General features: G+C 54.8%; 1 protein-coding gene across 24 annotated transcripts in view; it reads left to right on the top strand.

Annotated features, from left to right (window-relative positions):
* PCBP3 (poly(rC) binding protein 3) overlaps positions 1-21,571 on the top strand; it is a 273,712-nt gene that overhangs the window by 202,385 nt on the left and 49,756 nt on the right. For 18 of the 24 annotated variants that reach the window (XM_060640641.2, XM_078452662.2, XM_078452670.2 and 15 more), the window contains one exon: positions 3,027-3,156. The exons of 2 other annotated variants lie outside the window; for them this stretch is intronic. Coding sequence is in view for 1 of the 22 variants with exons in the window: in XM_078452662.2 (XP_078308788.1) it covers positions 3,147-3,156 (10 nt within the window). In the remaining 21 variants the exon portion in view is untranslated. Of the gene's footprint in view, positions 1-3,026; positions 3,157-7,126; positions 7,221-21,571 lie in introns of those variants that run through there. 4 more of the 24 variants (XM_060640653.2, XM_060640652.3, XM_060640651.3 and 1 more) reach the window with 2 other exon arrangements.

Raw genomic sequence — 21,571 nt, 5'->3', positions numbered from 1 at the left:
AGTGATCACCGCTGTCTGACGACCGCACACTTCATCGCCCCCGAGGAAGCCCCGTACACATCACTAGTCACATCACTGGCCCTATGCCCCTCCTTCCTCAGCCCTAGGAACCGTGAGTCTGCGCCCTGTCTCTGTGGACACCTCATCTGCATGGGGGTGTCCAGGGTGCGGCTTTCTGTGCCTGGCTCCTCTCACTCAGCGTCACGTTTTCCAGGTTCACCCCTGTTGTGTTATGAAGGCTTCATTCCTTTTTGTGTGGCTGAATGATATTCCACCGTGTGGCCAGACCACATCGTGTCTATCCATTCATCCGCCGATGGGCATTTGGGCTGTTTCCACTCTTTGGCTATTATGAATATTGCTGCTGTGCACACTCATGTACGCGTTTTTGGGTGAACACCTTTTCATTTCTCGTGAAATGAGACTCACTCTCATTAGGAGTGGAATCGCCGGGTCATACGGTAACTCTATGTTGAACATGGCTGCACCATTTTCTATTTCCGCCAGCATAGAACAAAGGGTCTGGTTTCTCCACATCCTGGCTGACACTTGTGATTTCCTGTTTCCTGCCCTCTCCTCCTCCCTGCCTCCTCCTCCCTCCTCCCCCTCCTCCTCCCCCTTCCCCTCCTCCCCCTCCTCCTCCCCCTTCCTCCTCCTCCCCGCCTCCTCCTCCCTCCTCCTCCTCCTCCTCCTCCCCCTTCCCCTCCTCCCCCTCCTCCTCCCCCTTCCCCCCCTCCCCCTCCTCCTCCCCCTTCCTCCTCCTCCCTGCCTCCTCCTCCCTGCCTCCTCCCTGCCTCCTCCTCCCTCCTCCTCCCTGCCTCCTCCCTCCTCCCCCTCCTCCTCCCCCTTCCCCCTCCTCCCCCTCCTCCTCCCCTTCTTCCTCCTCCCCCTCCCCTCCTCCTCCTCCCCCTTCCTCCTCCTCCCCCTTCTTCCTCCTCCTCCTCCCCTCCTCTTCTCTTCCCCCTCTTCCTCCTCCCCCTCTTCCTCCTCTTCTTCCTCCTCCACTTCCTCCCCCCTCCTCTCCATCCTCCTCCTCCCTTCCTCCTCCTCCTCCTCCTCCCCATCCTCCTTCTCCCTTTTTCTCCTCCCCATCCTCCTCCTCCTCCTTCCTCCTCCCTCCCCTCATCCTCCCCCCTCCTCCCCATCCTCCTCCTCCCCCTCTTCCTCCTCTTTCTCCTCCCCCTCTTCCTCCTCCTCCTCCTCCCCCTCTTCCTCCTCCTCCTCCTCCTCTTCCTCCTCCTCCTCCCCCTTCCTCCCCTCCTCCTCCTCCTCCTCCCCATCCTCCTCCTCCTCCTCCTCATTATTATTGATGTCATCACTGCTACCATCCTTACCGGCACTGCTATCCTAGTGGGTATGAAGTGGACCTCGCTGTGCATTTTCCTAGTGACTAATGAGGTGGAGCATCACGTGCTGATCTGGCCGTCTGTCCATCTTCCTTAGACACATACGTACTCAAATCCTTGCACGTTAAAAAAAATGTATTTGTTGTTGAGTTGCAGGAGTTCTGTCTGTGGTCTGGATAGTAATCTCTTCTCTGATACATGATTTGCAAGATTTCCTCCTGTTCTGCTGGTTGTATTCTCTCTCTCTCGTTAGTCCCCTTTCATGCACAAACGTTCTTAATTTTGGTGGAGTCCGATTTATCTGTGTTTTGTCATTGTTGCTGTGCTTTTTGGTGTTGTAATCACACCTGGGATTGCCCAATCCAATGTCATAAAGATTTTTCCCGAGGTTTTCTTCTAAGCGTTGTAGTTTTAGCACCTAAGCCTAGGTCTTTGGTCCATTTTGACTCAATGTTTGTATGTGTTGTGAGGTTCGTTCTTTGCATGTGGGCGTCCAGTTGTCCCAGCACCACATGTTGCAAAGACCATTGTTTCCCCCATTGAATTGTCATGGCATCTCTGTTTAAATACTTCCAGTGCTTTCTGATCAATTCCCACCGACTGACCTTAAGACCTAACTCAGCAGACACGGCCTCTCTGGCCGTCCAATCAGTAACACACTGAACCTTTTCCTGCACTCATGTGTGAGTGTCATTCCAACTGAGAACGCTGTGTGCCCATATGGAAGACGCAGGTTCTTATTCAACAGCACTTTTCATGGAATTTCCCTGCATTTGGTGTTTTCCAGTTTGTTTTGTTTTGAACGTCAGTGTTCTGCACAGATAGGACCTTTGAGCTTGGGAGACAGTCACTCAGTGCTGTGGTTTATTGCCTAAAGTGGTTGCCCGATTGACTTAGAGAAAAGCAAAGACCTTGAACATAGGTTTCTAATTTTTTTTGGTGCCATGACCTCACAATTCCAAGTGTTGGATGCTGTTATAAATAAGCCTTTTAAGATGTTTATCACAATAATTCAGGGAGGTCAAAATATACACCTATGGGATAGAGTTATAACACAGCAAAGAGGATTAAGTATGAAAATAGCTACTTGTGACTAAGGATTAGATTCCCAGTTTGGGCAACCAAAGTGAATTCAGAAAGTAAAAATTCAGGAAACTTAGAGCCAGGTGAAACTGAGGCTGTCTGGAAAAACACTGGTGGTGAGGAAAGCAGGTCTGCCTGGACGAGAGTGTGTGCCCCGACGGATGAGCACACTTCCTGTGAGGGTGAAAGCCAGCAGTGCGTTTCAGCTAATGTGCAATTTCGTGAATGTTCGTGAATCAGCGTTGCGGGAGGGAGAGGGAGAGAACGGGACCAGACGTTGTCAGTGGAAGGTGGACTGTTTCGTTTACGTGCTCAAAAGCTGGTATAGTTTTACCAAATAGCTTATTTTGGACTTCTCATTTATAAAACGGAAGCCTCCTCGTGTTCAGAGCTGCCTCGTTGGGGGTGGATAGGGCAGTGTTCCCAGGATACGTTCTCCCGGGCGTTTCGTCCCCGTTTCTCGCACGTGCCTTCTACTTGAATGCTTAAGACACGTCTGCTGCTCTGTTAAGTGCAAGAGACGGGTCTGTGGAAGCTCGGTCCTAACGGGCAAGGTCACGACTGTGCACACTCACGTGCTCGTGTTCTGTGTTTCAGGTAGGTGAGCCTCGGACGAGTCAGCCCTGCCTGTCACCAGCTCCAGCTGTGATGCTCTAAGTCACAGTAAGTCTGAGCACTTGCTGCCTATGGACCTGCTCTGACTCTTAGAGCCTGCTTATGGGGGAAGGTGAGTGACCGCAGATATGTTTCGCCTGCCCGTCTGTCAGTGTACCGGGAACGCAGGTAGCAAGGTCAGACTCGGCCTCGAGAGCAGTGAGGCGGTGCGTGTTTGACCCTCTTCGTGTAGGAACAGCTTTCCTGGCTGAGCCCTGAGGTGGAGTTTGAAGAAGCAGTCTAAGCTGAGGCAGAGCATTTGTCCATAGCTTTTTCTCTTGAATGTAGGAGGAGTGCAGGAACCCTGAGAACTATGTTCCCCTAAGTGTTCCCTGCTTTGACCCCTCCCGGCCCTCCTGCCACCACTCTGTAAAGAAGGCCGGGTGGGGACTCTAAAGAGCTGGGTCTGTTGTCACTTTGTTTATTTGTGTCATAAACGAATGCGAGCCACGTGCCAGGCCCCCGTGCTGAGCACTGCACGCGAGCCCGGCCCTACGACGGTCCCTCCGTGTGCGAGAGCGTGCGGCACCCTGGGTGTGGGTGTGCACGGGCAGGTGTGTGTGTGACAGGGGTCGGGGCATGTGCGCACGGGTGCAGGAGCGCACGGGTACGCACGTGTGTGTGCGTGTAGGAGCGCGTAGGCGGCGTGGGGGCGTGGGTGGGTGTGCATGTGTGCAGAGCGGGTGTGCATGTAGACAGGAGCGTAGGTGTGTGCACAGGTGCGAGAGCATGTGTGCTCTGTGCCCCTGTGTACTCCAGCACCCTGAGGTCCAGGTACTCTCGGACCGGCCTTACGGGCTCTGAGCCTGCAGGACGGCTTTCTCCGGCCTCAGATCGAGGCCTCGGGTTCCTTCCATGGCGCACGTGCCTTGGTCATCCCCAAGCCGGTTGTAGTTTATTCATCCGTGTGTTGATGTTACACGGGCTTTGCCGAGGCCTCGAGGATACATTCCAGTGTGCTTTACTGACCCAGAGACACAGAGGTGGCCATCGAAAATCTTTAAGCTGTGTGATTTATTAATCCAGATTCACGACACAAACATTATATAGGCTCTGAGTTAACGTACCTCCCAGGTGGCTGTCAAAGAAACACGAGCGTCTCGTGAATGTCACAACTTAATAGTAAGGGACACTGAGCTCTTCACCGACTTTCCGAATGTTTTCATTGTTCTCGGTACCAGCTTCTCTCTGCCCTGCCCACATGTTGTCTGTCTGAATTTGTTTGTTTTTTAATTGCAGCTCAGCATTTTAATCCCGTGACCCAATTCTGTAAGCCTGTGTCCTGTGTCGTTTTGCTCTTCTCTTTCATGCTTCCCACTGAGGATGGTTAAGACCATTTAACCTTCCAGGTGTCCGGTCGGGCTGAATGTCAGTGACTGGTCACAGTGGACTTGAACTCTGCTGGATTTGGATGCGAGCCGGATGAGAAACCTCCTTTGTCACAATTGGTGTGTCCCGGGCTGTGGCCAAGAGCGAGGCCAGTTATGTAAACTAGAGCCAGGGCCGACCGGGGTTCTGTGGAGGACAGGCCAATAGCAGCACCAGGCTCTCACCAAAGCTGGGAGCCGGGGGGGCCCCCACAGGGCTGTCTGCCTCCTTTCCAGCTCGTGCGGATGGGCCCTGCCCTCTGCCTGGCCATGCTTGCCACCGACCCGTGTGCTAGATGGTCTGGACCTCTGACCCCATGTCAGGCACGGGCCGTGGCTGCAGACGCAGCCGGTGGAATCCATTAAAACAGAAAACACATGGCCATCCGGGAGGTGACTGGCCCCTGAGCCCAACGCGTCCCGGTGAACCCGAACCCGCGGGGTGCCCACGGCTGGCCGACGCCAGGGAGATGTGGTGCGAGCAGGGGGGGTCTCAACCCTCAACCCCCGTCCCATTTGCCACGTGCCCTCCACCCGGAAACTGCCCGAGGTCACATCCTCACTTCTGCCCCTGGCAGCCGGGGTGCCCCTGTCCCTTGGTTTCTCTGGACCTCTAGGCTGGACCCCCTCTTCTCCTCTGTGGCCCCCACACCCTCAGCTCCTTCTCTGTGGCTGGTGACCCTGGTCCTTTGTGTCCCTCCTTCGTACCGCTTCCTTTCCATCCGGGCTCTCTCCGCTTCCTACGCATACCAGACAGGCACGCCCCTTGGCAGTTTGCCTGCTCATGACGACCACCCACCTCTCTGTGCCCCGGACGGAACAGCTGGCCTGGCCGTCACCACTTGCTCACCGTGCACCAGACCTGCCTGGCAAGGTCCAAGGCCTGACCCGGGCCGACCCCCAGCCAGCGTTCAGTCCCTACCCCCACCCCGGCTCTCAGCGGCACTTGACCCCGTCGGCCGCCCGGTGGGCAAGAGCCTGTTTTGATGGCCTGAGCCTTGTGACCGGGAGCAAGCCGCGTGTGACCGTGCTGCTCTTTCCCGTCCGTCAGGGAGTAAGGACAGTCCTGGACGGGGACCTGCTGAAAGGCGGGAATTAGCCAGCGGCGCCAGATACGCAGCAAGGGCCTTGCTGGCTTTCAGCACCCTCCTCGCTTGGCCGCAAGCGGTTGACATCCCCGGGACTCCGTGCTCCTTGGGGCCCTGATGACAGAGCCCGCCTGGGGGGGGGGGGGGGGGGTGGAGCACAGGAACGGTCCCTGTCACGGCCGGCTTGCCACTTCGTGCCTAGCTTCAAGCACATGTGTCCTTCCACCCGGGAATTACATCTGTAACTGTGTTCTCCAAGGAAATACGAGAGGGGCAGAAAGAGGTCCACCCGAAGATTATTGTGAGGACATTCTTTAGTACGACAGCTCACAACCTGGGAATACAGGCATTGCGGACTGGTTACTCTCTTCTACATACAAGTGTGTAAGATGTTATGCGTGATAAGAATAGTGAGAATACCACGGGAGTATGATCGCGGTTATGTAGATTTAAATATATTGACATAAAAATATTTCATATGTAATGTTAAATGAGAAAAACAGGATGAATGTGGGTGGTTTGGTCCTATTTTTGTAAAAATACAGTGGCGCACACGTACTAGAGAAAAGTCTGACTAGGCGGACCTCGAAGTGTCCCACCATCAGGTGGTCTCCCTGAGTCATGATATTACAGGTGATTTTTTGCAGAAATGCATTTTCTATCTTTGTCTGTAGTGAGCATCCGATATTTGTGCCGCCTTTAAGTTTCTTCCCCGTGCTGTACAATCAGGCTGACCTTGGTCAGTAGGACCCGCAGGCCTCCACTTCCCGTGCCCCTGTGTGGCTTGGAGAGCCCCCCGCCTGTCTTCATAGCCAGCGGTTCCTCCCTGCATCTGTGTTTTTATCACGTGTCCGCATCTGATTTCACGTGAGGTGGTGAGTTACGGCGATAAGTACAAGGTGGACCGAGGGTGGCTTTCTCCTGCTCGGTGCCCGTTCGGGCGGGTGGACGGACGACCAGCCACCTCTCGCGGGCCGAGTCAGCCGTCCTGCCGGTGCCGCCCACACCGGAGCCCGCCGTCGGGATGGCTCTCCGGGACACGCAGCGCTCACGCATTTCCAAGCTTATGCGTGCGGCTGGCTTTTCAGGCCTGGACCCGGCAGCTCCAGGTGACAAAGAAAAAAAATGGGGAAAGGAGAGAATCGGCGGTTGGCGCCGCCTCGGGCACCTCATCGTGCAGCTCCGGGACCCAGTGTGTGTGTGTGTGTGTGTGTGTGTGTGTGTGTCGGCGGGACCGGCTCCGTGCGGGGCCGAAAGCAGCGGACGGCTGAGAGCGGCAGCGACAGCTCGGGGCCCGGGAGCTGCATTTCCATCACTGCGGCCCCGCCCACGCCTCCCTCCCGGAGCGGCTGCCGAGGTCCGTGGCCTGCAGGCGCGCACACTTGTGCACTGGCCCCTGTGTGGGGAAGGAGTCATTGAAATGACAGCACATCAGTGCCGGGTGCACCCCTCCAACGGAGTGAGGGGAGTTGGGCGAAAGTAGGTCACGTGTGCCCGGTCCCATGTCACGAGGTTTCCAACCTGAGGCCAATGGGATTTGTAGCCTCCTTTGGTGAGGACAAAACCCGCTCTGGTTTTTCTCCTTTAGCATTTCATCTTCTCTAGACGAGGAGAGTGGCCATCTGTCTGATCGCTGCATCCGGCCGGCCCCTCTCGACCTCCCAGAGCCGCTTTGTTCTGAGGTAAGGCGTGCTGGGGCCCGGGGAGGCCACTGTGGCCGGGAGAACAGGCCGTGTGTCAAGTAGCGGGGCGCGCACAGGTCGCCGGGAGGTGTTAGGAGGGCCTGCTGTGGCCGGTCCAGCGCTTTCCCTGGGACGGACAAAGTGGAACCGGTGTCCTATCTGCAGTCATTCCAGACGTCCGGGCGACGGTACTCACTTTAGGTTCCTTTTTAAAGCCCGGGCTCCTCTGTAGGGATCAAGGTCAACTGTTCATAACGTTAAAGTGTCACCATGTAGAAGGACGGATGGTGGGATTTTACAGCCCTCGGTGACTCTGGGGCCAGGTGTAGGACTAGGGCTCCCGCGCGCATGCTGGCCGCCCCGCAGTCTCGGGCCCCGCACTCTCAGTGCGGCCGGCACCTTTGCGTGCGGACTTCAGCCTCCGCGCTGAGCAAGTGAGCTGCTGGCTTCCGTCAGTGCGAAGGCACCGTGGAATCCACGTACCAGAACCAGGTTAATCCGCGTATGCCTTCCGTGTACGGACAACATGCGCTTTTAGAGCTCATTACTTACGTTGAGAGATGGCATCATTCTCTTGTGTGTGGGAGCTCAGCGTGTGAGTCCTTCGTGAGAAAGCAGATGTGCAATGTGTAATAGTTTCAACGTGTTTGTAAAGCTAACAGGAGTTTTAGGGCTTACAAACGACGAACAGTTCTTAGCTGTCCTGTAAATGAGCCGAAATACCCGGTAGCTCAGGATCCTTCTGACGGGCATGTTTCGGCAGGTCATGAGTGGGCTCTAAAGTGTTTGTGGTGTCTGTGCAGCGGGCTGACCTCTGGAGCCATAGACAAAGACACACTCCTCTTCAGGTTTGCTGGAGGAAGATGCTTCCAGAATAGACTTTCAGAAGCAAAGTCATGATGGTATTTGATTTGAGGATGTTCTGCAGGAGAAAAGCTTTTTACCTTTCTGAGATAAAATATTTAAAACTTGTATTTTAAGTAGCTTGCCAGGACACGTGGGCGCGTGGCTAAGCTCACAGAAGTGTGGATTATGAGTTACTCTACTGTTAGAGGTAAAAACGCCAGTTGTACCCAGGGTGACAAGAGAAGCTTTTCCCTTCGTGAAAGTAGTTCTTCAGCGTAGGATGATACCCATTTCCTCTCACCCGCAGCCTTCGAACAACTGTCCTGTAATATTTCTAAAAAGCTCTCTCTTATCCATTTTGCAGTCTTGAAGAAAGAGAAAGTTTTCTGCTTTTTCATTAAGATAGGGCAGAAATTTTCAAAAGTTTTTTAAGAATTTTTTTAACATTTGTTTATTTTTGAGAGGGAGAGAGAGACAGACAGACAGAGCACAAGCAGAGGAGGAGCAGAGAGAGGAGGAGACACAGAATCTGAAGCAGGCCCCAGGCTCCGAGCTGTCAACACAGAGCCCGATGCAGGGCTTAAACCCACGAACCGTGAGATCATGACCGGACCCAGAGTCGGGCGCTTAACCATCTGAGCCACCCAGGCGCCCCTCCAAAGTTCTTACTGTCTGTGATTATAAATGCTTCCTTTATGCCTGGGGAAAGCCCCATGCACATTGGTACCCTGTTTTAACAGCCTCGTTTTTCCTGTCCTGCTGGTGTGCCTTCCCATGATGAGGGGTCGTGCGCGCATGGTCACCTTGGGTGGGAGCCAGACTAAGAGGCGTGAGGGTGACGAGCGTGTATGTCACGTTAATGAAATTATAAAATCATACCTCCCCTCCCCAGTTTATCGCCTTCAGGAAAAAATGAGAACTATCTCTAGAAATAAAACCAACATTCTGACTAATGTTATAGGATGTTTATTTTCCCTTACTTACCGGAGGGGGAGATGATTGTTTTTCCAGAAATAACGTAAATATAACAACGCAGAAGCGACAAGGCTGTGTGTGTCCCTTTGTACTTCTCAGAAGAGCGTCCTAACGCAAAGCAGTAAGGTGTGGCGCTCCAGATCCGTCCACGCGGTCCCGCACTGGACATGCCCTTCTCTCTCCCGCCCACCTGGGAGGAGAACATACAGTGGGCAAGGGGACGTCTGCCCAGCACACTCGGCGCCTTGGCCTTCCTTCATGCGGGAACGGCAAGGGCCGCGCTGGCGTTGGGGCTGGCTGGCCTGCAGTGCTTGGTCTGCCCGGGACACGTCCCGTGTCTGTGAGGGCCCGGCTCCACCTAGGGAGGCAGAAATCCACCCGTCGAGCACAGAAGCCTCAGGGAAGATTTGGAGTCCCGCGTGCCCCACAGCTAGAGGCTGTGGAAAGACATCTCCATTCTGGCTGAGGTGGGGGCTTCGGAGGTCAGGGCACTGAGGACCAGCAGGCCTCCAGAGCGGTCCGTGGGCAGAGCCCGTGTGTGTGTGTGGCGTGCCTGCGGGGGGGAAGCCCTGGGTTTCCTTCTCCCGGAGCATCGGCTGCGTTATTTTAATGAACAGTGCAGTGCAGTCAGTGGTTGTCGGAGAAGGTCCTGGACCGTCATCACCTTCACCTAAGAACTCTCTGGAGACTCAGGTTCTTAGCCACGCCTTGCCCCGGCCATCTGTCCAGACCCCAGGTGAGCCCAGGCTGCGATTTACCAAACCTTCCAGCAATGCAGACATCCACGTGGGCGTGAGAGCCACTGGTACCAACCGCACGGGAGTGAGTGTTTGGACATTGGTCACGTGGCACGACCGGTACAGTGAGCGACCCGTGGACGTGACCAGGTCGGAGGGTGAGAGTGTCCTAGCCGAGCGCCTGGGCTCCAGAGCTCAGGGGTCTTGTGATCTGTCAAGTCAGACAGGAGCCAGGCCCGCCTGTGGGGAGCCCCTCGGTGCAGCTTCCTGTCCTGTGTGGCGTGCACCCCTGGTGTGCAGGTCAGTACCGTGCTGAGGTCTCGCGGGGCCTGTCCTGTCCGTGCCTCTGCCATGCGGCAAGACCCCACTGCCAAGCAGAGGCCTCGGCACACCCTCGCCTGCTGGCTGGCCGGGCGGCCCCGGGAGCTGTCACGGCCAGCTTCTCCAGGGGTGTGGCCCGAGGCGGGGGACGAGCTCCAGAGACACTGAGGATGGCCAGCTCGTGAGCCAGCCGTGCACATCCACCGCCCGCCCCCCCCCCCCGCCTGGGGCCCCTCCCCTGAGCAGGCAGCCCCCCTACCAAAGTGTGGAGGCGAAGGGGCATCATTCAAAACATCCAAAAGAACCCAAAAGTGGAAACGGGAAACCCGTCTGCGTGAAAACACACTCCCGGGTGCAGGTAGTGAGCCTGTCAGACACGAACAGGTGGGCGGGGACGCAGCCGGAGGGAGGGGGCTCGTTCTGTTCTGCTTTCACGAAAGTGGCATTTGAATCGATGGATGGATGGACTGGTCAATAAATCGCGCTGGGTTAGGTATTTATTCTAAAAATACACCACTTTTGGACTTGACGTTACACCGACACCAGCGTGTTTGAGAGGGCCTAAGAAGCCAAAGGGAACAAAACCAGGAAGGTCGAGCTTCTTAAAGTCTCTTTCAGGCCGGGCACCTTCGGCAAAACACACATCCCGCCGCCGCAAGCGGAGGGGGCGCGCTCACGTGGCACCCGCACACGCCTGGCCTGCAGGGGGACAGGAGCAGCCCGGTAGAAAGCCACAGATGTGACAGGGACCACTCGGGACGGGGGCCGCAGCCGCGGAGAGATACCTGTGTGCTTCTGAAGAAACACAGCCCGGGAGCACGGCGAGCGTCCGCGATGACGGGCAGGGCAGCCCGCAGGAGGGTGGCGTGCCGGCGTCTATGCAGACAGACGACGCCTTCCTCCGGGAGTCTGTCACCGCAGACGTGTGTGCGGTGTTTGTCAGGGAGGAAAGGGCCCTGGGCGCCCGTGGCCAGGACGCTGGGCACTGCGTAGACATGAAAGGGAGGCGTCGTCCCACGTGGAGGCCTGTCGGGTGCCGGGCGAGGTCTGAGGCAGCCCCGTGCACGCCCCCAAGCAGGGCCCGTGTCCCTGCACCGACTTGTCCCTCAGCCCCAAACCGGAGAAGGGCCAGCACGAGTGCCCACGTTGGCCCCTGGCGTCCTGGGGAGAACCCGACTGTGGCTTTCAACAGTGCAGACGGGTCTTGGGGATGTTGTTCTGTGTGAGCAAAGCCTCCCACAGAGCGTGGGGTCCCTGTGGGCTCGAAGAACAGTGAAGGCGCCGTGTGGACGGCAGCCAGTGGTGCCGGGTGGGCTGGTGAGGGCTGCAGGGCGCGGCCAGAGGCGCCTCTCCTCAGGTCTGGAATGTTCCATGCTGTGAAGTGGTGGTCACGTGGGTAGGTGTGTGTGTGTGAAAAGCAACGCGTGCACTTACGATTGGTGCATTTTCATACCTGTGAGTTACACCTGCATTTAAAAATCAGTCACAGAGCACACACGGTGTGACATTTACGCAAAACAGAAGGTAGTGTGTGTCTGGAAATGCTAAGGAAAGGGTCCTTCGGTGGGCAGGGCGTTCAGGGTCACTCTGTCCCCTCTGTCTGCTTGTGTCGGAGCCCGAGGGGCCCTGCTCTATCACACCCACTCACACCCCGGCCCACCAGCTCTGCTGGCATTTGTTGCCTCTTGATTTCGTCCTTTTTACTGGTTCTGAAAAGGATGCTGCTGCTGTTACAGTCAAATCTTTGAGAAGTCAGTGGCCCAGGTGACCGGGAGATGTATATCTGTGACTTTCTGAGCCCCTGCCTCAGGCCGGGTTGGAGGAGGGAGGGGGCGGGGCCGGGGGACACTCCCGCTGACCCGTCCCCTGGCTGTGTCCACGGCATCTGCCTCCGGAACGGCCACCTGGCTGGGTTCCAGACGCACGATGAAGCACCCGCCTGGTGTCTGGGCATCGCCAGAGCCCCCCGTCCCCTTTCTGTGACCCCTGTGTGTGCAAAGACCCGGCCCACGATGGGACGCCTCGGCTGAGCCAGGAGGAAGCCTGGAGCAGCGTGTCCTCACTTGAGTCTGGGCTCCTGCCTCAGCTGTGTCCTGCCAGGAGACCCACGGGTGCCGGGTCAGCTCTGGCAGCTCACCGGGAACCTCTCCATTAAATGTCAGGCTCTGTTAGAGTCCCTGGAAGACAAAGCTCACGTGACACAGACTTGGCTCCCTCGGCAGCCCACTCTGGTTGCTCTGTTGGGTCTGCCTGTGCTGTGTCTGTGCACGGAGCTGTAAATCCAGCTTTGTGTTTGGGCAGGTGGGACCACCAAGGTGAGAGACCACACGTGACCATGTCTTTCTCTGACACGCCCTGAAATGAAAGCTGGGGTGCTTGGGGGGCTTAGTTGGTTGAGCATCTGACTCTTGATTTCAGCTCAGGTCATGATCTCACTGTTCCTGAGTTCGAGCCCCGTGTCGGGCTCTGTGCTGACAGCACAGAGCCTGCTTGGGATTCTGTCTCCCCCTCTCTCTGCCCCTCCCCCATATGTGTGTGTGTGTGTGTGTGTGTGTGTGTGTGTATGTATGCGTGCACACAGGCGGCTGCAGGTTTGCGGGATTAAGGGGCCATCAGGGATTGAAATCCAGGGGATTAAGGCTCATCAGTAGCATCAGCCAGGGGGAGGGATGCCCACGGTCACTGCCTCGGGAAGCTTGTGGCCTCGCTGCCCCCACCCCCATCCTGCTGCTCAGGCTACCCCCGGCCCCTGCACACGGCCAAGACCACTTAGGTGCCCAGGGGGCATTTTCAGCTCCTCCACCCACAGGGGGAGTCTGGCAGAGGGAGGGGACCCCCCCAGGGGCAGCCCTCTGTAGGCCCCTGCAGCGTGGGACACGTTTACAAGTGCAGACCCCTCAGCACAGCGAGGGGTTCGTGGGGGCAGGCCTCCCACTGGCACCACCTTGCTGTCCCCTGATCCATCCCACTCCTCCCTTGGGCTCCCAGGACACTCGGCAGGCCGCCTCTGTGGGCAGGCAGCTCCCCCAGCAGGGGATGTGGGAGGGGGCTCCAGCGGCCAGACCACAGTGTGAGCCTGTGTGCCCCCAGAGCCTGTCCCCGGCCGCCTGTGCCCTGAATCCGCAGCTGGACCTTTCACACGCGTCCTCGGCACCCCTGCCTCCCGGGGTTCATCAAAGACGCTCTCGGGTCAGCTGTACTAGGTTCAGGTTCCAACTCACAGTCTCTGTAGGTTTTCAGTCTGGTTTTCTGTACGTTTTAGTCATCCTTTAAACTTGAGTTTTCTGGTCTAAAAATTTAGTTTTCTAACTAAGTTCCCTTTCTCCCCCTGAACTTATTTTTGTTTAATTTTTAGTTCTCTGGTGCTGCCTCCTGTGTCTGTGTCGAGCTTGTCTGCTTTTAGCTCCTGTGTTGCCCATTTTCTCTTACCTCGTTTTTATTCCTGTAGACTTTTACCACGAGTGTTGTCTTCAGCGTTTCCTCTTTTCCCCCAAGTTTCTTTCCCTTCATTTGAGAAGACTCTTAATGGTTTTAGTTGCTTTCACTTATATCTTTTTTTAAAAAATTACGGTATTTTATTTTTAGCAGGTGCCCTTTCTCAGCATCATAATGATGTTATTAAAATATTAAGACATTGAAAGAGATTAGCTAATTTTAGCTAATTTTTCAACATAGTTGAGAGCAATCAGTGGTTTTGCCTGTGCTGCCGGATGGATCCTCTTTTTTTTTTTTTTTTTTTTAATATTTTTATTTATTTTTGAGAGAGACAGGTCACGAGCAGGGAAGGGGCAGAGAAAGAGGGAGACACGGAGTCCAGAGCAGGGTCCAGGCTCTGAGCTGTCGGCACAGAGCCTGTTGCGGGGCTTGAATCCACTAACCGTGAGATCATGACCTGAGCCGAAGTCGGACGCTTAACCGCCTAAGCCACCCAGGTGCCCCTGGATGGATCCTCTAACAACTTCCATCCGTGCATCCAGGAGACCTGCCAGCATGGCCGCGGGGGGCTCGGGGCTGGCGCAGGGGAGCCGGTGCCCACCCGGGCCTCATGAACGCACTGCCTGCTTCACGGGGCAGCCACGCCAGGACCGGCTGGGCCCGGAAAAGCCGTGAGCTGGCCGGATGCTGCTGAGCCCTGCGGTGACCAGGCCGGGCCACCAGGCCCCGGGCCTCCTGCTGCACATGGCACGGTGGGCCAGGCTGCCTCTGGCTGCCGGCGCATCCCCACCCGCCCTGTGACCGTGGACACGTCGCTCGAAGCCTCTGGCCTTGTGTCCCATCTGCGTGCCATACAATTGGCGATTCTGTTAGTGGTGCTGTTCCATCTCTGTGCCCGTGAGCTCTCTTATTCTGGAGGCTGAGGCGACCTAGGTCCTTTGGGGGAAGAGCAGCCAGCCCTCACCATAAGGAGGACCCTGCACCTGTGCACCCCGGGAAGACTCCTGCCGAGGAAAGGGGCCCCGGACAGCTCGAGGCAGAGCTGGTGCCCTGGACCGGGCTGGGCACCTGCTTGTCTCTCAGGGCCCCCTCAGGTAAGAAGATCCCCCTCTCCGTGGGGCCAAGGCTGCAGAGGTGGCTCTGAGCTCCCCCTCTGAGGTTTGCTCCTGTGGCCCGTACAGGTGCTTCCCCCACCCTTCCTGCCAGCTCGGTCTGCCTCACCCCTGCATCCCAGGACACTGCTTTGGAGCGGGCGAGGGGTCCCTGACCCCAACCAGGATCAGAAGGATGAGGGGCGGCCGCCACCGCACCTGACCCTTCAGGGCCACTTGTGACCTGTCCTCATGTTGGGACTCTGGGAGACAGCGATTCCCAGGACCGGCTCCCGTCCCCAGAGCCTGGGACCTGACAGAAGAGAGGATGGTCCTCACTGCACTTTTTCTTTTGTTGTTTTTATCTGACATTCATCCCTCCCAGATTCTCGTGGTTCTTGGTATGAATTGCCACTTTGTTGTAATAAAGGCGGGAATTAAGAGCTCCATGGCCTGCCTCCTCCCCAGTAAAAAACGGTCATGAAAACGCAGATTGGAGTTTCTAGGGATGAATGACCTTTACCTTCCCTGAGCTGCTGCCCCTGTCCCTGCGTCCCCTGGTCCTGGCGGCTCTGGAACTTTACTGATGGCCTTTCCGGCACCTGCTGAGAAACAGGCCTGGAGGAGGACACCCTTGGGGTCGGGGTTGCCTGCTTCCCACTGTGAGCTGCAGGCTCCTCCCTTGACCCCCGACCGCCGACCCGCCCTGGGAAACAGAGATGCGCCTTCCCTGCAAGGCTGTGGGGAGGGCTGTGCCCGGCCCTGAAGATGCCAGGAGTGTCGGGTGTGCTTTTAACTGTTTGTGCCGTTCCTCCGCGAATTTATTCTGTGAACAGAATTCCTGATAGTAAGTTACACACATTCCAAGAATAAATCTCATTAAGGTGGTACGTGTTACCAGTCTTTGTATGTTTCTGGTTCTGTCTGTTAACATTTGATCAGAACATTAGTTAGAACCTCTGGCTGACCAGATGCGTGTGGCCGGCCCCCCGGGTGGGACCAGCTTCTACGCTTCCGGTGGGGGGTGTGAGTGTGGGGGGCAGTGGCCGAGCCCCCCGGCGGTCTCACGCTCGCCATCTCTTGGAATTAGGGTTTGAGTTGTGTTGTGTGAGTTCCTGCTGTGCCGGTGCCGCACCGTGACTGCAATCTGTACTTGGCTCGTGACCGATGACACCCATTGCCGTCTGATGTTGTTGTGAGCCACTTGGGACGTGCCCGATTTTCCGTGAGCAATTCGGAAGTGTTTTCTGGATGGGAGCCTTGAGTGGTTAAATGAATTGCAAATATCTTCTCCCCCATCGTGGGCCCCTCTTCTCTCTCCTGTCTGTTGACAAACTGATTCTGACGTGGCCCATCCTGTCAGCCTTTGTTTACCTGCTTGAGCTCTTCGTGTCTCTTAAGCCTTCTGTCCTTCTCCACACTCACACAGCTGGTGTCCTGTGTGGTCTCATTGAGGGACGCAGCCCCTGGAGTTTATCTGTCGACAGGACGTGTGTACTAGGGGGACTGTGCTCTGCTCCCTGAGAGTCCAGACTCTGCTGTGTCTCCCGTGCCCCTGCCACCCGGGCTAAATTGCTCTTTCTTGTAAATAGGACTTCTCATTTTGTTATTTTTCTTAAGGAAAGTTGTAGCTGCTCTTGGCCTGATGAATTTTTCACATATTTCAAAACCAGCTTGTCTATAGAATTGAATCTGCAGATCGATTTGGGGAGAATTAACATTAACATTAAGTAATGAGTGTTTGAGCCTATGGGCATGGTATATTTTCTGATTCTCGGGTTTTCTTTAATATCTGTTAATAATACTTTATAGATTCTACACAGATGATTCACACACCTTTTGTTAGATGTATCCCAACTGATTTTTTTTTTTTTTTATGTTCTTGTAAATTGTATCTTTTTTTAGAAAATTCATTTCTGGGCGCCTGGGTGGTTCTGTCGGTCGAGTGTCCGATTTCAGCTTAGGTCATGATCTCGTGGTTCATGAGTTCAAGCCCCGCATCCAGCTCACCGCTGTCAGCGTGGAGCCACTTCACGTGTCTCCCTCTCTGCCCCTCCCCCTCTTGTTCCCTCTCTCTCTCTCTCTCTCACTCTCTCTTACTCACTCAGAAATAAATAAAACATTAAAAAAAGGAAAAAAATGCCCCCAGCCACTTCAGGGCATCCCCACCCCTGCGCTATTCCCCACACCTGGCTTCTCGTGATGTCCCAGTGGGACATCACTACAGACACCTCAGTAATCGGGTCAGGCATCATGTTGCCATCCTTGAGAGTCTGTGGGGTCAGTACGCTTAGCTCTGTCCCTGCTGTTGTCCAGTGGACTGAGTCACAGGACGTCAGGAAGCGGGGTCGTTCCTCGACTGGCGCCTGGAGAGTGCTGAGCCGTCAAGCCGCTCAAGAGGGGGGGCTCCATGTGTTTCTGCCATTGTCTCCAGCTGCTCCGGGCCCGATTTGCCCAGGCCCGCTTCTCCCTGCGGTCTGAGACATCTGCCAGCAGCGGGCCAGGTGACATCCCGGATCACGGCAAGGGCAGGAGGGAGGGACGTGCAGTGGAAGCGTGGGACCGTTCCCCAGCTTCTCCGGCTTCACGTCTCATGGACCCTGAAGCCATAAGGAGCTGTCCTTTCTATCCACAAGAGGAACCTTTGGATCCCTGACCTATGTGGAACGTATACCTGAGGGGTGAGGTAGGGGTCGAATGTCGATCTTCAACCTTTTGGCTGGCCGGCTGGCCCAGTCTGTCCTCTGGCTTCTTCATCGCACTGAGAGGCACTCAAGGACCGTGCGCCCTCGTCCCGCCCCGTGCACCGGGCAGCGGCAAGAACTGGGAGTCTGGTGGAATGGCCGGTTGCCGTAGGCCTCCCACTGTGGCCAGAGGGTCTGTGGGAAGAGAAGACGGGTGCTAGATGTGCAGAGAAGCCAGGGCTCTGTCAGCCGTGGCCCCGGGGGGTCAAGTTCACACACAGCTCCGCGCTGCGGGGCGGGTGGGATGTCAGAGACAGGACCAGACACGGGTCTCAGGGAGTCCTGCCCTGTCCTCACGGCAAAGATGTCATTAATCTTGGAATACGTAGTTGGCAACGGGAACATTTGTACAAGATACTCTGAGGTGGGCCGTACCCCGGGTCCCGGGCACTGTCCTCCAAGGTAGGCCTGAGACGTCTCGCCATCCCCGGATGAAGCCCACACGTTGCCGAAAGAGAAAAGCTTTGCGTGATTCTAGACGTGAGGCCGACGCGCCGTGGCCGCTCGAGCGGGGAGAGAAGGCGAGCAGGCTCCCCAGCCCCATCACCTTTGTCTCTCTAGACGCCCGAGTGACGAGCCAGCAGGCCATGTAGAATGTTCACTGATGTCAGGGTTGCATAAGCCCTGGACGTCTTTCCAGTGTTAACCGGGACTGGCAAGAGAGTTGCATTCCAGAGACCTCCCCTCCCTACATGGCCTCGAGGACTAACGTGCGTTGTGAGTCTCTCGAGGAGCCGAAAGCAGCTAATAGGCTCTGTCGGTTTCTGCCGTCCTGGCCGCCTGCAGCCCAGCGGGGCGCTGAGCTGTTAAACTCGATACATCGAGTCTGCGCTCGCCCCCGAGGCCCCTTCCAGACAGCTGAGGCCCTGGGTGCAGCCCCGGACCACGCACCGCCGACCGGCCTGCCTGGCACACACCACAGCCGTGTGGCCTCAGCGGGCGGGCGGCTCGCCGGCAGGGCTCTGCTCCTGCTCTGGGAGCGAGGTCTCGGGTCAGAGCGAGTGGGACGCCGGCGGTGAGTGCGATTGCTGTGGTGCATTCCACAGCCGTAAAACTTCCACTTCAGGATCCAAATCCGTCTATCCTTTAAGGAAAAAGCCTTACAAGGGGACGTTACATGCCACTTTCAGACATGAGACTCTTCCCTTCACGTCTGAAACTAACGCCGTCTTTGGTTTTCGTGTTTGACCAGCATGAAGCTAGTCTGTCTGGTGGCCGGGAGCGTGAGCTCTGGAAGGAGTTTGTCGCTGTTCACCGTCGTGTGCCTGCTTTTCTCATAAAAATAGGTGGAAGCGGCCCCCTCCGGTTCTAGCCCAGAGCAGGGCTACGTACGTAAAAGCACTTGGACTTTGGCTCTGTTAGTGCTACTGCATCTTATTGTGACAGTATTTGTTTTACTAGAATTCTGTTGAGTTGAATATTCTTTTCAAAAAGAATGATTTGGTGGAGGTGGAGGGTCTCCTGGGTGGCTCAGTCAGTTAAGCATCTGACTCTTGATCTCAGCTCAGGTCTTGATCTTAGGGTCGTGAGTTCAAGCCCCGCATTGGGCTTGTGCTGGGCATGAAGTCTACTTAAAAAAAAAAAAATTCTTTTTAATGAAAATAAATAAAAAAGGATAACTGGAAAATTTGTTATATCGGGATCTCTAGGTACTGGTTATAAACAGATTTTGTTAATTTAATCAGTATGAAAGACTGAATGAAGTTTTGGTTCTGGTCAAAATGGAGTAAGCTAATACCTGCCAACTAACATTATAGTTAATGGTGAAAGACTAAAGCTTCTCCCTAAGATCATTAGCAAAACACAGGTGTTAGTTCTCACCACTGTGTTGAGCACAGTGCTACCAGTTTTAGCCAGTTCGGTATGGCAGGAAAAGGACATGGAAGGCAGACAGATTCAGAAGGAAGAAATAAACCTGTCTTCTGTTTGCAGATGACATGATTGCCTACATCGAAACTCCTAGAACCATTAAGCAAGTTCACCTGTTTATGAATGAAAAGTCAGCACACAAAAGACAATACTGCTCTACAGACCATCAGTGAGCAATCAGAAACCAAATTCAAAACCCAATACCATTTACAGGAACTCCAAAAAGTTACATGCTGGCTCTATGTCTAATAAACACGCACAGGATTCATATACTGAAAGCCACAAAACATCAGTCTGAGAAATCGAGAAGACCCAGGTCACAGGCATTCACGTTCACACACTGCGATGCTCAGCGTAATAAAGATGCAATGTCTCCCAAACAGGTCTGTAGGTTTAATGCAGTTCCTGTCAGAATCCCAGCGGCAGCGTTTGTAGATACAAACAAGTTGATTTTAAGATTTTCGTGAATACACAAAGGAACTAGTTAACCCAAGAGAATTTTGAGAAAGAATAATTTGGAGTAATTTTAAGACACGGTGACACTAGCAGTCATCAGGACATGGTGATGTTGGCGGGTAGTTAGGCACGTACATCAGTGAAGCCCCCCAGGGTCCCGGGGAACACCCACCTGAGTATGGACAATGGTAATAAAGCAATTTTATACAGAAAGGGTAGTCTTTTCATAAATGGTATTGAAACAATTGGATATCTATATAGAAATAACAAAACAAAACAAAAAAGCCCTTGCCTTAAACACAGCGTGTACAAAAATTAACGAAATGGATCAAGTGCCTGAATGTAAAATGTAAAACTCTATACTCTTTAGGAGAAAATATAGGAGAAAGAGGCACATCTGTAAAAGATAAAATTGAGTAATTGACCTTTGTCACAATTAAAAACGTTTGCTCTGTGAACAACCCTGTCAAAAGCGAGAAGACAAATCAGAAGTGCGGAGGATCTTTGTAAGTGACAATGCAACAAAGGGCGTGAATCCACAATGTACAGGGAACGCTTCAGACTCTACCGCAAGAAAGCAAGCTCTCCAGATAGAAAATGGACAAAAGACCTGAGCAGGCACTTTTCCAAACAGGGTGAGTGGATGGGAAACGAGCACGTGAATAGAGGGTCAACGTCGGTAGCTGTAAGAGAAAGCAGGTTGAACCGCAAGGCGGTATCACGGCCGCCCGTCAAACTGGCTAAAGTAAAAACGCCAACAGCCCCCAGTTCAGGCGAGGACGCGGAGCAGCTGGGCTGTCCCACTGCGGGCACGGGAAACGGTGCGGCCACTCTGGCCCACAGTATGGCAGTTTCTTATCGGGCTAAACATACACTTGACGTGTGATCCAATGATCACAATTCTGGGTGCTTATCACAGAAAAATGAAAACTTACGTTCACACAGACACGTGCACAACATTACTCCCAGCTGCTTTATCTGTAATTGACAAACACCGGAAGCAACCCAGATGTCCTTCATGGGGTGACTGGATACACAAATCGTGGAACAGCCATGCAGCAGACCGCTCGGCATCTAATCGGAGCGAGTGCAGCTGTGCGAACCCTGGCAACCTCGAGAGCATCCGCGATCTCAAAAGGTTACGTTTGTTTGAGTTGAGTCACACAGAGCTCTGGGAATGACAAAGTGGTGGATTACATGAACGTGGAACAGATTAGTGGTTGCCTGGGGTTGGGGTGGGGAGGGCCTCGGGAGTCTCTTTATGGTGCGCGTGCTTTGCAAGTGGTTAGGGAAACCTGCCACGGACAGTTCCACCGTATGGAGAAAAAGTGCACGTGAAAGTGTATTTTCGGGGCCCCCGAGTGGCTCAGTTGGTTAAGCATCCGACTTCAGCTCAGGTCATGATCTTGCAGTTTGTGAGTTCCAGCCCCACGTCGGGCTCTGCGCTGATAGCTCGGAGCCTGGAGCCCGCTTCTGATTGTGCGTCTCCTCTCTCTGCGCCTCCCCTGCTCACGCGCTCTCTCTCTCTCTCTCTCTCTCTCTCACACACACACACACACACACACACAACTAAATGAACATTTAAAAAAAGCAAGAAAGAAAATTGTGTCAAGAGACCAATTAAATGTGAGAGATTTTCAGGGGTGCCTGGGTGGCTCAACTGGTTAAGCGTCCGACTCTTGACTTCAGGTCGGGTCATGACCTCACAGTTTGTGAGTTCAACCCCCACGTCGGGCTCTGCGCTGACAGTGCAGAACGTGCTTGGGATTTTCTCTTTCCCTCTGTCACTGCCCCTCCTCCTTTTCAAAATAAACATTTTTTAAAAAGTGAGAGATTATCAGAATGCAAAAAATTAAGATCAAACTATGTGCAATCAA

This window comes from Panthera onca, chromosome C2, assembly GCF_046562875.1.
Source record: "Panthera onca isolate mPanOnc1 chromosome C2, mPanOnc1 haplotype 2, whole genome shotgun sequence".
Lineage (NCBI taxonomy): Eukaryota > Metazoa > Chordata > Mammalia > Carnivora > Felidae > Panthera > Panthera onca.
The sequence above is the reverse complement of the archived record's forward strand: the minus strand, read 5'-3'. Positions and strand labels throughout refer to the sequence as shown.